Below are 17,945 nucleotides of genomic sequence, written 5' to 3' on the forward strand. Positions count from 1 at the left end.
TTCTTAGGTATTTTCTTATCTACCAGTGCTTAGAATGAATGTTGTTAATCTTCACTTTTATTCATTCTATCAGAAAACAAACAAACAAACAAATCACATACAAACAAGGAAATGGTTGGGGGATGGGGTTTGGAGGGTAGGTTATCAGAAAAATAAAACATGTATGACCCACATATCTGAAACAGGTACCCACTTCTAGCAATATTAAAGTTATTTTGAAACACACAGACAGGGGTTGCAAATCCACCTAGCATGCATATACCACTCTGTTAGCGTATCCATCCATCCATCCATCCATCTACCCATCCCTACGATCCATTCATCCGTCCATATACATGTATATTAATCTGTGTGTCATATCCATCCACCCATTCATCAGATATATCATATATCCATCCATTCATCCAACAATCCATCCATCCATCCATCCATCCAGCCAGCCATTCATATACATTTATATTTATCCATAAGGCAACATATCATTTACCCGTTTATCCACATAACCCATACATCAATCAATCTACCTTCCATAAATTTACTCATTCCTAACCTGTCAAACTTTCCACCATAATTGTGTCATTTTGGGTTTGAAAGTATGTTTTATAGTGCAACCTAATTTTGTGTTGAGTGTGAACTTTGTGGACATAGATGTCTGTTCTAATCTGTTACCTTCAACAACACCAAAAAACCAATGTCAACAATAACAACAAACTAATACACACAGACTAAATACTCTACTGTTCTCATGAGTCATAGCTTACTCTCCATTTCTCATTTTAACCTTTGTCTCACTATCTCAAGATGACATCAGGTTCTCCCCAGGCCTAAATAGAGTACTGGGTTCCTCCCCGTTATTTCTGAAAACAAACTAATTTAAGTAATTAACATAACAATGCATTATGTTCTGTTGTTTAAATTTCCCACGACTCTATCATTACTTTCTGGAGAGAACACTGTGTATGCGTGTGTGTGTGTGTGTGTTTGAAATCTAACAGTATTTCTAGTGATTCACAGAGTGTCTTTTCTCTGTTCTGCTCCATTCCCATTGCAAGCTTACATGATGCTAAACGGCTGTTTAAACTGGTACGTGATCCCAAGGGTATGTGGTGCTATGCAGTGCTTATATATGATTTTATGTCATTCCAAAACATGAAACATGACCCTGTCGTATCACACAGAATGAACTTGTCAGCAATCAGTCTGTATATCAAAATTGGAGATTACGTGAAATCTTTCAGTATTTCCCAATATTATTACACATACATGAAAAAAAAAAGTCATGAACTTCCTGTCAGGTTCCAAATAAAAATTTTAATTATAGTCACCAGGTTTACAGTGCCTTTTACTCTAAATTATAAAGAGGTCTGTTTGAGCCATAGATATATTGTTTTTTTGGTAGCTAGCTAAATTTTAAAAAATCTGACTTTGTATATGGATTGTTCGATATGAACACCTTCACGAATTCCAATATGAATATCTTTATGAATTCCAATATGAATACCTTTATGAATTTCACAAATTCCAACATGAACACCTAAGTCTACGAATTCCAATATGAACAAATTTACAAATTCCAATATGGACACCTTTATGAATTCCAATATGAATACTTTTATGAATTCCACGAATTCCAACATGAACACCTAAATCTATGGATTCCAATATGAACAAATTTACGAATTCCAATATGGATACCTTTATGAATTCAAAAAGGAATGCCTTCATGAATTCAAACAGAAATGAATTCTGAATGTCAAAATCAGAACGGCAATTCTTTATGAGTTTGTAAAGTTGACGATACAAAATTACAAGTATATACAGGTAAGTTTAAAGGTGTGAATATGGTGAAGTTCAACCCTCAGAATCCAGATTGAAGTTCTTTGAAATCTGACAGCAACCTAAAGTAACATGATTTAAAATCTCCGCAAGTAGTCATGTTTTGGAATGTCTGCAGAGTGTCACCCCTTCTGTGTGCTAATGCTTACCAACACACATGTATAAATTCCCAAATCTTTGTCTTCATTCCCAAATATACCTATCTTCCCTGTTAAATTTTTTTTTTAAATTTCATTTTTCAAATTTTACGTTCGGTGATAATTCATGCTCATAATCATAATCATATGATCAATTTTTGTTGCTAATTTTGCTATGCATTGCACAGTGGTGTACATGGTAAGAGCTCATTCATGTCATGGGAATTCCTTCTTGTTCTTACTTTATTGAATTTTACTATTCTTTGAATCAATGCAATAGCACCCTCAAACAGTATCAGTGGAAATTATATATTGTGTTTGAAAGCGAGGCTTTTAACCAGAGTTGCAAATGGCTTATTGATTTGAAAACAAGGCTTTTGACATTTTATCATGCCAGAGCAAATACCCTACTTGTACTTTCATGTAGGGTCTATGGCTAGAGTATTGAATTGTTTTAGAGTTTGACCTTTGACCAATTGGGTCTATGGCTAGAGTCACTGAATTGTTTCAGAGTTTGACCTTTGACCAATTAGATAAGATGGCAACAAACTCATTTATTTGCCATTGATCCCATTTGTTACCCCACACCGTGAGAGGGATTGACTAATATGTTAGGGCTTCCCATCATGGCATACCTTACAGAGTATCTACCCATAAGTTAGAGTCACGAGGAACTCATTATTTTGTGAAATCCTTGTCATTCAGTGTTTTGAATTACAAGACATTTTATCAGTGCAGTGTAATTCTTCTAAATCAATAGTTAACATTTCAGAATAGGGAACTTGCAAGCCTGCCATGTTGAATGTTGCATCATGGGAAATGTGATAATAAATACTAATCAAATAGTATTGTAAACAATAATGTTACATTGTTTTTAACCACAAATAATCAATTCATAGTCATCCTGATATTTGTGGGAGGTTTATTTTTTCCGTAGCTTCATATTAGGTATTACGAAAACTACAGAAAATCCCATAGTCCTTTGCGTCTGAGCATGCTCAGTCTGGATTGCAAGTTCCCTATTGGTACAGGAACTCTATTCCTCTTTCTACCTGGAAGGTATTCATTTGTACACAAAAAAACCCTAAAAACTACAAGTTGGGAAAAACAGGATAAGCTTGCATAACTAATTTACTGTTACTGCCTTGATATGAGGGCACTTTGTAGATAGACATTACCTTGACGCAAACAGCCGATCACTAATGCCATCAATAATTATGAATTAATAAGATGGATATGACAGAAAGAAAAAAAAAATTCCGGCAATACTACTTTGTAGATTTACTTCCTCAGTCCTTGTTATTTCTCTGAATGACCATGTATAATTACCGTGATCAAGTCTTCACTGTTGGCATAACTATTTCATCCATTCATTATCATATACGTAATGTGGGTTACCTTTATTCCCATCTGGTGTATCCATGTATGCATGTAAGATGAAGCACTAAGTAAAATTTTACATATAAGTTACTATTTTGTATTTGGATAAAACTCAATTTCCCAGGACAGTGTGTTATATCAATGCATTAAAAAATATCACTCTACTATTTTCACCTGTCAATCAAGAGGTATCCATGGAGATGAACTCGGTAACTACTGTGGTATGACAGTCATTTCACAATCAGCCTATTCTACTGTATTGTTCATTTTCCGTTAAAGTTGTGAAGTACTTGTGTATGGTGTGGTGGTTACATAGTTCTATAGTAAAAATAATGTTACAGTATTTCAGTGTTTCTTATCGCTAAATATTTACAGATTAGCATTTTCTCTGATATACATGCAGTGGAAATTATAATTGTATTCAGTTTAGTGATCGAACATGTTTGATAAAGAGTCAATCAAACATGAACAAAAAACTGAGATATTAACGAGTGTAAATAATGTGATGGGTTTAAAAATGCAGCCAGATGTATACTTATAAACAATGATCGTGAAATTTAAATAACCCAGCTCAACTTATAGTATGTATCTGGTTGTATCCACCCACTTAGTCTAGCTGCTAGACCTCAGGTTTTCTTCTCAACACTGTTTCTGAAAGGTGGCATGCAATTGAGGGTGAATGCCTGAGCTATCGCCCTCATCAGCAACTTTCGGTTGCCTTCACAGTGAGCAGAATAGCCCGAGGGGTCTAGCCGCAAGACTACTACCCACTGTTTATTACTTACACTAATTGGACATATGTTCCTTATCCAAGTTTTTTGTTGATGTTACGTTGTTGAATGTGGTACATATTAGATCATTAAAACTGAGTGCAATTATGATTTCCACTGTACTTGTTGTAGACCTCTGTTTTGTTTTGTTTTAGATCATCTATGGAATTATTTGAAACAACCATCTTTGTTATAACAAATTTTTGGTAACTTTAAGGAGCCTATATTTTTTCAATATGCAATGATTACTTTTTTATTTTGGTATGTAATGCCACAGAGACGTTTTCGCCAACTATGTCATGTTTGCCACATCATTGGCACATGTATGAGTTGGTGATTTCTACTGTAACAGGTCTGCATGTTCTACATATATACAAGAAAGAATCCATCACTAATTCAAAGAGACATCATGTCGCACCGGCCTCCTCTTGACCGATGTGTGAGGGCGCCCCATCAGACTATAATTCAAATGATTGTCTGATATCAAAGTCAAAGAAAACAAATCCAATCCATGTCATTGATGAATTTATTAAGTTAATAAGTACAATGGCATTCATAAGTATGTTTGTATGAAGCGAAGTGAAAACAAAGACAAAACTCATTCTGATGTGATATAAACTAACATTTGCAATTTGCCATCGTAGGAATCAATCATCTGACTCACTTGAAAACATGAAGTCTGTTGGTTTAATAATATAATATTTAAATTGAATAAAATGTACGTAAAGGTATTTCAATTTATAATAATGTACTCAGCTGGCTCCATATTACATGTATATTGTCTAAGGCTATAAGAATAACAGTCATGATAAAATGAGTCATGTGTTATGTTATAACAAAAAAGTTTATGGATAAAATTCTTTGCATATTTTCGTGGCCTTTTAATTTAGTATATCCCAATACAAATTGCAAACATAATGTATCAGTAACAAAATCTATTGACATGATAGTCTAAAAACTTTCAATTTGTCAAAATTTCCTAATTCATATGCAGATCTGGATGAATATGAAAATTCAAAATAAATCAGAACTTTAGAGTTCGTTGACTTTATAACTTGGCATGCTGCATTGTAAAATAAAGTAATACTGTCTCTACTTTCTGATCAATCTTTCAAAAGTTTCTTGTAATTTCAGAGATAAATTTTAGGAGTGACTCACTCTTCTCTCGACTCCTCTGTAAGAAAGTTATCTGTCAATGGTATCCCTAGCCGGGAAATGATTCAACCATTTTCCAAAAACTTAAAATGTACGTGTTCCTTTTTCTTTGCAGACTCAGTATGGATGGCTTCGACCCAGAAGTGCTCTCTCATAAACCCACAGCTTTAGGACGTAACAAGAGGGGGGCGTCCTTTGATGGGGTATGTATTGTACTGCTATATTTTATCTGGAAAGTGTTATATTTTTACAGCTGAAATCATAATTGTGTTCAGTTTCAATCATCAAAAATGTTTGATAAGAGCCAAAATATGCACCCAAGAAACATCAACAAAAACTGTGATAAGTAACCTCTGTCCAATTAGTGTAAACTGTTGATGGGTGGGCACAACCAGAGCTATACTATAAACAGTGAGTGTAAATTCAAATGACCCAGCTCAAGTTTGCAGCATAAAGCTGATTGAACACACAGCCTGTGGTTAAATTACTAATACACTATTTGGACAGATGTTACTTCTTTGCGTCAGTGCAGAAAGGTCCTATCTGCTATGCAATTGTATAGGCAGATACGACATTACTACACTGACGCGACGACTTATCTTAGTTTTTGTTGATGTTTCTTTGTTACATGTAGCTCTTACCAAGGTCGATCATTGAAACTAGATGCAATTATAATTTCAGCTGTATAGACATCATTATAGTTCCTTATATATATTTGCCATGTGTGTACTATAAAAATTTCCCCCTTCTTTTATGCAGTTGAAATCTACATTTTTTTGACACTATGAGTACAAGGTTTTATTTGAAACGTACAATTTATCTTTAGCGTGCTAGATTTTCATATGAATGTTGAATCTGTTAAGTTTGTAATCTGTCGGTGAGATTTACCCTGTGCAATGGTTTAGAAACAGAAAATTTAACTTTGCACATGCTGTGTTTCATGTTCTCACAACTTGAATATTGTTAGATATTTCATCATACTGAAGTGAACCTTGTGGGTGGAGTACCTAATTTAAGCTTATAACAAACTCCAGTGAAATTGTTAACAAGAAATAAATGACAAAAGACCATAGTAAGGTTGTCTAGTTTCCTATACGCATTATGATCACTGCGATCATCTCCACTGTATTAATCAAATGGGTTGCACTATTAGTAAACAGCATTCTGTTCTTACCCCCGACAGCGATAGTTTAATGGTATTAGAGCGTAGATATATGTATGTGGTGACGTCATTGCGTCTCATGTGATTTATTTTCAGACTTGAGGTGGAGTTAATAGTAAACAATACACAGCCGTAGTAATTGAATACTATTGAACAACTGCCTAAATGAAGTAACCAATCACAACTGCCTGTCAGTTGTGATGGATTACTACTGATGTGCGCTGTTCACCCTTTCCCCAGAAGGCAGTTTAGCTCTGAAAAAATTTGTCCTTTTCGGCATTTGACTATACGTGGAGAGGATAATGATTGTAGCAAACATCAACAGGTACAGGACTAGACTATTATATAAATTCAGAATCTCTGATCGTACTAGTACAAAGGAGCTAGGTTGCTATATACAGCAATTGACATTACAGTACCTTGTATGTTTCTCCTCCAGCAGCATAGCAGCAGTCCACAAGCAACTCGAGTAACTGCAGGGAATCTAAACTATGTCTTGAGTAACGGCAAAACCAGCTGGATAGTTTTCTATATACAGTAGATATTAGTATGTGTATGAATTATATTATCGGTGCATTTATGGCTTGTTCTTGTGCACTGGTACTTACAACTACAGGGTTCACTTGGTCTGATTCAATTCAAAGGTTTCATGACTGCAATGCAAATATAGATCTACGTGTGTTGCTGTAAACTGTACAGTTGACAATAATTATATCCCATTGGGTGTTTCACATGAGAAATATTCTCATTTTGAGAGTATATAATCATAATACATTTGCATAATTTTTTGAATAATCTGGATAATATGTTTTCCAGAAATCAAGAAAACCATAGTTTCGCAATCAGTGTTGCCCTGAACAGTATAGTTACTCACACAGAGTTTCAGAACATTATACATTTCCAGTGATAGAAACATTTGATGTTAGATTTTAGCACTTTTGAAGGTCAATGGCTACTATACTTTGTTCAATATTATAACAGATGAAATTTGCATAGATGCGGGGATAGGTGAAAGTAGGTATTTCATATCTGATTATTTGCAGTCATGAAATGTTATCAAAATCCACAAACTTTTGATATTAATATGTTTGTATTTATCTAACCATTATTTTATTTTGTTATGTGTGTTGTTTTGATTATTTGTGTTTTGTTTTGCCTGTTTGTTAATAGAATGACTTGTGGCCGGCGTTTCAGTATGTTACTTTGCTGGATTTCAACTCCTTGGCAGTCAGTGCTTCCTCAGTAGGCACTGCTGGTGCCAGCAAGAAATCAAACTGAACTCTGGTACATTCTCTCATATTTGTGCCCATACAGTGCTCCTTCTAGTACGCCCCAATCTTCAGTTTCTCATCTTCTGGTAAAATTGCTTCTGAAAAATTATACATTATGAAGAGAGAGTATAGGGAATGTTATGAAGTAGGGATCATGAGTTATGATTGGTTGATGATTTAAGTAATGAATTATGATTGGTTGAAAATTTAAATAATGAATTATGATTGGTTGAAAATTTGAATCATGAATTATGATTGGTTGAGAATAGAGGATTTGAAATCATGACTAAAATCATGCAAAGAGCAGTAGATAGTGAAAGTTGTGACTTATATTAAACATAATGAAGGTATGCATGTGTGTGTGCGTGTGTGTATGTTTGTGTATGTGTGTGTGTTGTGTATGTGTGCACGCACTCTTTGTAAAAGGAAAATTTTGTAGCTAACAGTGGACTAATTGTTGTTGAAAGTGAAGATATACAAAATTTTAATATTTCTTTCTGTCAAACATTTTTGTAAATATCAAGGGACAAATGAATAGAAACAGGGAAAGTTATTAAGTATATACTACAATATTTCGTTATTTTTTCCCCAAATTAGAATATTCAAAATACACCTGACAGTCCATTTATAGAAGGAGCACTGAGAATGACAATTACACAATCACATGATTTGTCCATCAGATATCAAATTGTTGTGTGTTACCTGCTTGTTATAAAAAAAACACAAATGATTTGATATCTGATGACAATCTATTCACTCTGGTCTCTCAAATCTTATGCAGGTATTTCAGATCATCTGTAAATCATAGCAACGCACCGTCATCTCACAAGATTATATGAAATATAATTTAATGTCAAGATCATTTTCATGCATAACAGGTGTCGGGCCAAACATATCTCCATCACATTTACTAATAAATGTAACTTTCTTTTCATTTCAGCAAGTTAATAAAAATTTCATGGTTTTTTACTTCTTTTTTTTCCAGTGTACTAAGGTTCTAATGTTTGTGGTTGTTTTTTTTTATGCACAATTTTAGGGTATTAAAGTGTGTAATCTAATGGTGATCATAATCTGAACTTTGAATAGCTTGGGTGAATTTAAGGAAAATACATACTTTTCCATATATAAAAATCATACTAACAGGTTACATGTATGTGTTACATAAGTTTTATAAGTCAAATAAATAGAAATAAATTAAACTTGTTTACAATCCTGATTCTAAGTGCATAAACCACAACTTCCAGTACTACGTTCATTTCCACTACCACAAAAATAACATATATATTCGATATGGGAAAACTTCAACATTGTTGTGAAAATCAGCAACTAAAAATATAAATTCTTGATATTGCGAGATAGAATGTCATATGATTTCATGATGGAATGGTTTCACTTACTGACTTTCACAAATAGTGATATATTCAGAATTTATATAGTTTGATGCCGAAAGGGAGGATGGTACTTGCTGTCATTGTCAATTGGCAGAGAAAATAGTTTAATACTTGAACACAAGTTATGCATGGAACTGGGGGGCATGGCTTTATTGACTGACACATATTGTTAGAAGCTGTAATGGAGAGATGTGGTGTGTATCACAGAATCAGTTTGTAAACTAATTAAAGTCATCGCTAGACTGTAAGATATGTTGTATCACTCCACTCTCACTGAGAGGGGCTTATAATTGAGCATGGGCTTACACTAGGACGATAATATTGGTGATTTTATCCATCTCATATTGTTTGATACCATATACTTCGTACCCGTCTAACTAACCCATTGTAGTGATACCGTGACATTAACCTTGTCCTGTTTATTTTTATTTGACAGACTGATATGGGAACAGTCACCTATGAGATCGTCGACCTCCAGTCAAAGTCCCCCTCTAGAGCTGCGTCCTTCTGGGTCTGAATTTGTAACTTTTTCCTTCCATGTTTAGAGAGCTTGAACTTTAACCTTTCAAACTGCAATAGTAGTAAGTAAAGGATACCAAATAGATCAGAGAAAGGCAGTCTGGAACCAGCTGATGAGATGCAAATGATATGACTTGTAGTATGCTTACGACAAGGAACATCCGTTCAAATGTACATTATGGGCTATGAGGCAAGACGGAAGATTACAAGGCCAAATATACATGATGTGTACCCTAGTGTTTATTGTAACCTGAACAAAATTGAGGCAAGTTATCTAAGGGCTATATATATAGGTATGTTAGAGTACAGGGTATATTGGTAATTTTGTTGCCGGCTTTGCCAAATGCAAATTGTCATAACATGGAAAGCTCGGTAAATTGTAAGATGGGCATTTTACAATTTGTATGATGAAAGAAAGATTTAAAAAAAAAAAAAAGCATTTAAACAAATACATGAATGTAAGAATGAAAAAGTTACAAAGTGCAAGCCATTGTGGCATTTTAATGTAGCTTAAACGTATACTAATATATTGGACCAAGGTGGATTATCAGAGTACAAAAGCTAGCTTTAAGTTTAAACCACTTCCCTACCAGACATTGTTGAATAAATTTACATACTCAAATTTGAATAACATATTTCTGTACATATGGTGAGTTTTAAGCCAAAATTCTTATACATTTGAGGTAGTAAACAATACTGCTTTGAGTTCAGTCTAAAGTTAAGTTGTAATTTACTAAAATGTTGTAGAAAAATAAGAATTTGTTGTGTAGGCTGGGCGGGAAAGAAAGATATTAAGAATTTGTTGTGTAGGCTTGGCGGGAAAGACAGATATTAAGAATTTGTTGCATAGGCTTGGCGGGAAAGAAAGATATTAAGAATTTGTCGTATAAGCTTGGCGGGAAAGAAAGATATTAAGAATTTGTTCATAGTTTTGATGGAAAATTACAAAACTAAGAATTTGGTTTTAGTTTTACAGGAAAGGCACATTCAGAATTTGATTAGTTTTGGCAGGAAATTACAAAACTAACAATCTGCTTGTAGTTTTAGCCGGAAAGTAAGAAATTATTAATTTTTTGGCCAGTAAGTACCGTATATATAGATAATGTTCATAGTTTCAGGATGAAAATAAGAATTTAAGAATTAGTTCATAGAGTCTGGGCAGGAAAGTACAAGAAATTCAGAATATGTTGACATCATTTTGGTGTTAAAGTGTCCTGCACTGAAGCAGTTATGATAGAAGTACCAAGTTTGACCATGTTATTCAGTCATGCATCTCTCAAAATTTATGGACACATTATTACAAAAAGTACACATTTTCGATATGAGATGTTTACCCTTCTATTATATCAAGTCCCAAGTTATGCCAAATCAAAACACTCCTGCATCAGTTATTGTTAGTCACTATTCATAAGACCAAATAGATCTTTGGGTAGGTATTCTATTGAGTTGATAACTATCAGTTTTGTTTATTTCTGTAAAACCATAGACAGTCTATGGTAAAACATAAGTGTGAACACATCACAGAATGTTAGTTTATGGATAGTAGTAACTCCATTTGAAGACTTATGTTGTGCTATGTATGGGTTTGATGTTTTGATACAGTAGTTTATCAATTGTACTCGCGCTATCCGATGATCTTTCGATTACATGTGCCATAGATTTTTTTTGTTTACAATTTCTTGCCCTCGGAAAGTCTTGAAGATTGTCTAATTTTTTTGCTTGGACCAAATGTAGTTTTAGTAGTACAGAGTTGTGGTATTTCCAATGTTTATTTCATACCACAGTTATGATTGGATAGTACTGTTTATATGTACAATTTTTAGCCAATCCAGTGTTATTTTATAAACCTCTGCTAGCACACATGCTGTATTGGCCAGTGTATTTTTTAATGGTTGGCCTAGTTTTAGATTTTTGCATTTCAAATTTTGCTGTTTGTGTTTTTATACAACAAAGTTGTAAAGATAACAAAGTTAAGCATGGTTTTAGAATGCTAAACCATGACATGTATGGTTGTGTTGGAAACAAGTTACATCTCAGATTTATAGTTTTTTTTAAATTACAAATAATTTGTTTTTTGCAATTCTGATGTCACCATGACTTTAGATCTTAGAAGAGCGTTCTTTTGCAGACAGAAGTTTTTGTACTATTACAAGTATTTTCTGTATGTATATTACAAGTGTAAAGTATTAAAAGGCTAAATTAATGCCATTAGATGATAAGTGCCATGGTTTCCACGGCAACCAAAGGAACTGTGGTTACCATGGCAACCAAAGAAGGTAAATTTTTTACCGATGTGATCATATTGCAAGTATTCATGTGGTTTATATATTATAAGTTTTATACTGTGTATAGCGATGCCTAATTTATTTCAGTTGTGATACAAAATGACATTAAGTGTGTATGGTGACAGCCAAGAAGTTTTATAAATAGTTCAAATGATGATCAGTAAAATTTTGTTCACTGATTGCTTTACAAAGTAATTACTATAGTAGATGTAAAAGCTATGGTGTAGCTAACTGCTAAGACAGCTGTGAATTTCAAATTCCTTGATAACTGTCTACTGTATTGTTTTCGTGTGTGTGCTCCAAATATCTTGAATATTTAATTTGGGCTGGTGTCATTTTGATTTTTCAAGTCATGTGACACTTTACCTCCAGCCAATCACCAAAGAGAATATAGCTATTTTCTATTGTTGAAGACTTGATACCAGAAGCACCGGTGCATAGAGTAGATATTGCATGTTCTTTCACACACACACACACACACACACACACACACACACACACACACACACACCAATGCTCACACACATGCTTACAGCACACACACATACACACCTATAATCAAACATCAGTGTTCAGACAGGAACACACATACATACCTATGCCCTCACAGACAGAAACACATGCTTTCACACAGACACACAGCTGGCTTTATATATAATTCTGTTTAGGAGATAAAAAATTGTATAATATACTGAAAATCTTTTAAAGATTTAGTGAGCGTTTCTAACCATCCAATGTGTTGTAGTAGAGATAGGTACATAAATGACAACCAGCTTAGTGAGAGAAGTGTGAACACAAATATATTCATGTATACTTTAAAACACAGGTGTACGCATTTACATAATATATGCACGCATGTGTATACCATGCAGATTGACCTTATCACCAGTATTTTTATCTTGTATGCTGACAGTGCTAAGTTGCCTTGTTTTGCAGTGTTAACGTCAGTTTTTCATTCACAAATGACACTGTATCAACAGTGTAAGGCGATCAGTGCCATTGTATTTCCAGTCTACATTGTGTATTATCTGTGTGTCTTTTTTTTATAGTATGTGTGACGTGCATGCACCGGGAATTTCTCATTTTCTAAATTCATTCATGGTTTGCAAGTTTGTAAAATGAAGAATGAAAGGGAAGCATAAAATAGTTTTAATATGCTTGTTATACAAGTAAAGTAATAAATCAAAGTATGCCCTCCCAAAAGAAGTTAATAGCACTGGGGCATACCCAGATAAAGATAATGTGTTTTGTTACCTTTTTGTGTGTTGCATCATACTCCAATATGAATTTGCTATGTTGTAGATTGTCTATGCATCTGTAAAGTGCAGGTTATCAAAAGTGTGACGTAGTAATATTCAGTTATTTCATATTAACGATTGCTTCTTGAGTACCATGACTAAAAGATCTCTAAAACTAGATAAAATGTGTAGTGTAAACCCTGTCAGGCGTTTTAACCTGCTTGCTATGTGATAGCTGAAAACCTAACACGAATGACATTTTACAGATAAAACCTACACCCTACATGAATGTGTAACTGTATTTTAACCACCATGTTATCTGTATCTGTTACCTTTGCTGTGAACAATTTGGACTATAACTGCAGTTACTTTGATCTCAACTTGACCGTACCGATCTTGACCCTTGATCTGGTAATGTCATGCCCCGGCTTGAGAGCTACATCAACCATTTTTCACCTTGACCAACTTCTGTTATTCTTAATAGGCTGGTAACATCATTCAAGGTCATTGATTGCAACTATAAACCCACCATGACCTGACCCTAATCAATAATATTACCAAGGCCATAGTATCAACTACCTTGAACTTTAACTTCATAATGTCATGCTCACCTTACCTGAGCATTAACTGGACCAACCTTGATCTTAACTTTTAAGTACCTTAAAATTCTAGGAGTTACAACTTCCATGACCACAATAGTTAATGACCATGATCTTTGATAATTCTTCATAGTTTATACCTTGACCATGACCACATGTGTCAATGCCCATGTGACCTTACTGTAAATATCTTGTATTTTACTACCTTATTGTCACCCACCTTGACCTTTTTAATGTTTTTATCTTGAACTGATCATATGTCAACAACCTTGACCTGTATTTGACTGACTGTTCTTGACCTTCACCATATCCCAACCTTGACCTGTATTTGACCTTTACTGTCAACCACCTTGACCTTCACCATTGCTTTTAGCTCAACCCTGACCATATCTCAACAACCTTGACCTGTATTTGACCTTTACTGTCAACAATCTTGACCTTATTAAGAGTAAGAGTTAAACTTTTTACTGTCAACAACTTTTAATCTTTTATACTACAAGTACTAGCAACCATGACTCTTTCATGACCTTGACCTTAACTCTGTCATCTACCCTAACAATTACATTTGCCATGTAGATATATGTATTATAATAAAAATGTATTTTAGAAGTCTAATAAGACAACAATGGACAAGATAATACTTTTATGACATAGCGCCCTCAGTGTATGTAGAAGATATTTTGTACAAAAGGAGATATGATACTTTTTAAATACAGAGTATGTTTTTACAGTGTTTTTTTTTTCTAGTTTTCTGTAAAACTTTTTATAATTTCCAGTCTGTGCTTCTGTGGAGCCATGCCAAGTGATTGAAATGTGTTTTAACTGTTGAGGTAATAAAAGTGTTTATTTATTGTGGTACATAGTCTTTGTTGCGTAATTAGATTGTTTGAATGAACCCGTGTACTCGTATTTATAAACCAAGTCATTTGAATGAACCCCTGTCTCACTGACTGCAGTGCTTAAAATATGTCGAAATGTACCAAATCGCCATTATTTTTCTCTATTTTAAATTTTCATTATGCTTGAGGACTCAAGAGGGATAATTATATTTTCCTCTAATATTTTACTTCAGCTGGAAAATACTCGTGATCTATGGATTTGTCATTACTTGTCAAGCAATTTGTGGTACTAAGGCCCCTTAGGTCACTCATAATTTCTTTGGCTTATGAAAAATATTGGAAAATAATATACTGATACTCTTTAATGCAAGAAACGAAAAGAAATTTATTTTTAATTATTTCAGAAATAAGGTGTACAATATATTGTCTCACTGTAGGGATGGAGGTAATTTTAAAAGAAGCAGGTAAAATTGGGTCTACTCTGCCATGAAATTTGCTTTTCAGTGATATGCCATAGGTGGTGGAAAAATAAACAACTTTCTCAGCAGTAAAATATGATAAACAACACATGTTTTATAGTCCAGTGAAGTTTTATTCAGTTGAACATCTAGCAAAAAAAACTATACACGTTAATGACAGTATAAAATTGGATACATTACTACCTCCCTCGGTTGGTGGAAAAACACAAAGTCCTTGTAGAGTAAAGCAGTTTCACATGCACATCGAGTAGTACTCCTATGACACCATGAACACTGCCCTCAACAGGCTAACTACAGAAAAGCATTCCTGTGAATCATAAACACTGCCATCTACAGGCAAAGTACAGAAAAGTCTTCCCAACAAAAGGAGTAACAATCTCTGTAACATACAATTACACAATGTACAGAAATCACACAAATAACTGATACATGATAGTTAACATGTACAGTTTATTCTGGGAGAACAGCATAAATGTGCCAAGATGGAGAAACTGTCTAGTTCCTGGCTCCTACAGCCTCAGAATGCATGATACGTTTTTAATTTCACAAATCATAAACAATTATTTGTATGATAACTTCAACCACCATTAAAACTGAAAACTAAATTGGTACCACTTAACAGCCATAATTCGGTGGTACCAATTACAAATTAATTAGTGTGTCGTAAATAATCTAATCCCATCCCTACTTCCTGTCAAACTTCGTACAATACCAGATATAGTATGATACAATGAAATGTTGCTTACTTCTTCAATTTCATGTTTGAAAAGTTTTTCCAGAAATGATTAATATTTTCCATGTCATTCCAAGTGTGATATTACGGATAAAATGATGTAGCCTTTGTGTTTCACTCATGTGACATGACATTTAAAAACACACCCTCAGACAACTTCTAATGCAAAAGAAACATTTACATAGGTGCCGTGAACAGTGGGGATGTAGAAGTAGTCAAGTTGAAATGTTGATATCAGTTAGAAAATAAACAATTGCAGCCATTGAAATCATCAAGTCCATGTGTAATGTATTCATTAGAAGCCTGTTTTTATTGCACTGTGAATTTATAGCAATGTTTATTAGTGTTCAATGTGACAGGGTTATTGTTAGTCGAGAGTTGAAATATGTCCATCTTTTTTGTCTCAAAACAAAACGTAATGTTCCATGAGTGAATTGAAACACCAAGCAAACATCATTTTAGCTGCAATGTCCCACGAGTGAAACACCAAGCCTACATCATTTCAGCTGTAAATTCCAGGACTTCTAAGGAGAGAAAGCACTCTAAAGCAATACAACGATTATTCAACAGTTGTTACACAAGAACTCATAAGTGCATGCACATTACAAAATGACTCACAGTAAAAAGTCATGGGAAAATGCTAACTACAGATACAATAGCATACATTTAATCAAAGTTGATTTTTATGATTGTTATTTCAGAGAAGCACTGGTCAAATTATCATATGACGATATCATATGATATTCTTTTATATACTAATTCCACTTATGTCAACTTCAAATGTTGGAAATAAAAAATCAAGCCAGAGATTCTAATCAGTTGCATAGAGATATAGTTTTGAGTTCGAAATCTAAAAGGCAACTTAGTCACGAGTGAAATCACAGACTGTCACTTATCCTGATTGATGTTATTCTCAGTACCTGCAATAGTATTTTACCTCATGCTAGAGGGTCCAAATAGAACACGAAGGTTGACTTATTCTCAGTACTTGCAAAAGCTTTTTACCTCATGCTAGAGTGTCAAAATAGAACAAGAAGGTTGACTTATTCTCAGTACCTGCAATAGCTTTTTACCTCATGCTAGAGGGTCCAAATAGAACAAGAAGGTTGACTTATTCTCAGTACTTGCAATAGCTTTTTACCTCATGCTAGAGGGTCCAAATAGAACAAGAAGGTTGGCTTATTCTCAGTACCTGCAATAGCTTTTTATCTCATGCTAGAGGGTCAAAATAGAACTAGAAGGTTTACTTATTCTCAGTCCCTGCAATAGCTTTTTATCTCATGCTAGAGGGTCCAAATAGAACAAGAAGGTTGACTTATTCTCAGTACCTGCAATAGCTTTTTATCTCATGCTAGAGGGTCCAAATAGAACAAGAAGGTTGACTTATTCTCAGTACCTGCAATAGCTTTTTATCTCATGCTAGAGGGTCCAAATAGAACAAGAAGGTTGACTTATTCTCAGTACCTGCAATAGCTTTTTACCTCATGCTAGAGGGTCCAAATAGAACAAGAAGGTTGACTTATTCTCAGTACCTGCAATAGCTTTTTACCTCATGCTAGAGGGTCCAAATAGAACAAGAAGGTTGACTTATTCTCAGTATAGTATGATGCGCCTAGGCAGTAATATTCTATTTTAGGTACCCAACCTAATTTGCACAACAATACATATTGTTGTGTAGATTAGCCTTCAATCTGTTGGAAATTTCTGAAATAAAATTGTCTATGCTAGGTGTCTTGGTAGCAGTGCCTTGAGAACCAAATATTTTCTAAACTTTAACGTGTACTTTCCTTTGAACAGTATTATAAAATGCATTTTCTTGGATTTTGTTTTTAACTTTTCATATTAAACATCTAAACATCTCTATGAACACTAACATTTTTTTTCTGTTTATCAAATCTTAGTTTTTATATCAAAATTATTACATCACGAAGAGTAAGTTTAGAATAATTCTGAGATGACTTCCCCCAGAAACAAAGATGTGTATTTTTCAAAAAACTTGCAGTGCATTCCTTTAGTGACATTTCAAATTTCATGACGAAAACCACATAAAGAAAATAAATTCTTCAGCCACATTTTTGAAACAATTCTTTAAAAGTTTAACCACAAAAATGTTTATTATTGACAAATATGTTATTATTTTAAATTTTTTTG

General features: G+C 33.9%; 1 protein-coding gene across 1 annotated transcript in view; it reads left to right on the forward strand.

Annotated features, from left to right (window-relative positions):
- LOC144445198 (cytosolic carboxypeptidase-like protein 5) overlaps nucleotides 1-7,718 on the forward strand; it is a 30,664-nt gene extending 22,946 nt beyond the window's left edge. Inside the window, exons 14-15 of the mRNA XM_078134744.1 lie at nucleotides 5,394-5,481; nucleotides 7,611-7,718. Of these exons, the coding sequence (XP_077990870.1) occupies nucleotides 5,394-5,481; nucleotides 7,611-7,718 (196 nt within the window). The remainder of the gene's footprint in view (nucleotides 1-5,393; nucleotides 5,482-7,610) is intronic.
- Nucleotides 7,719-17,945: the final 10,227 nt, after the last annotated feature.

This window comes from Glandiceps talaboti, chromosome 14 (assembly GCF_964340395.1).
Source record: "Glandiceps talaboti chromosome 14, keGlaTala1.1, whole genome shotgun sequence".
Classification (NCBI taxonomy): Eukaryota; Metazoa; Hemichordata; class Enteropneusta; family Spengelidae; genus Glandiceps; species Glandiceps talaboti.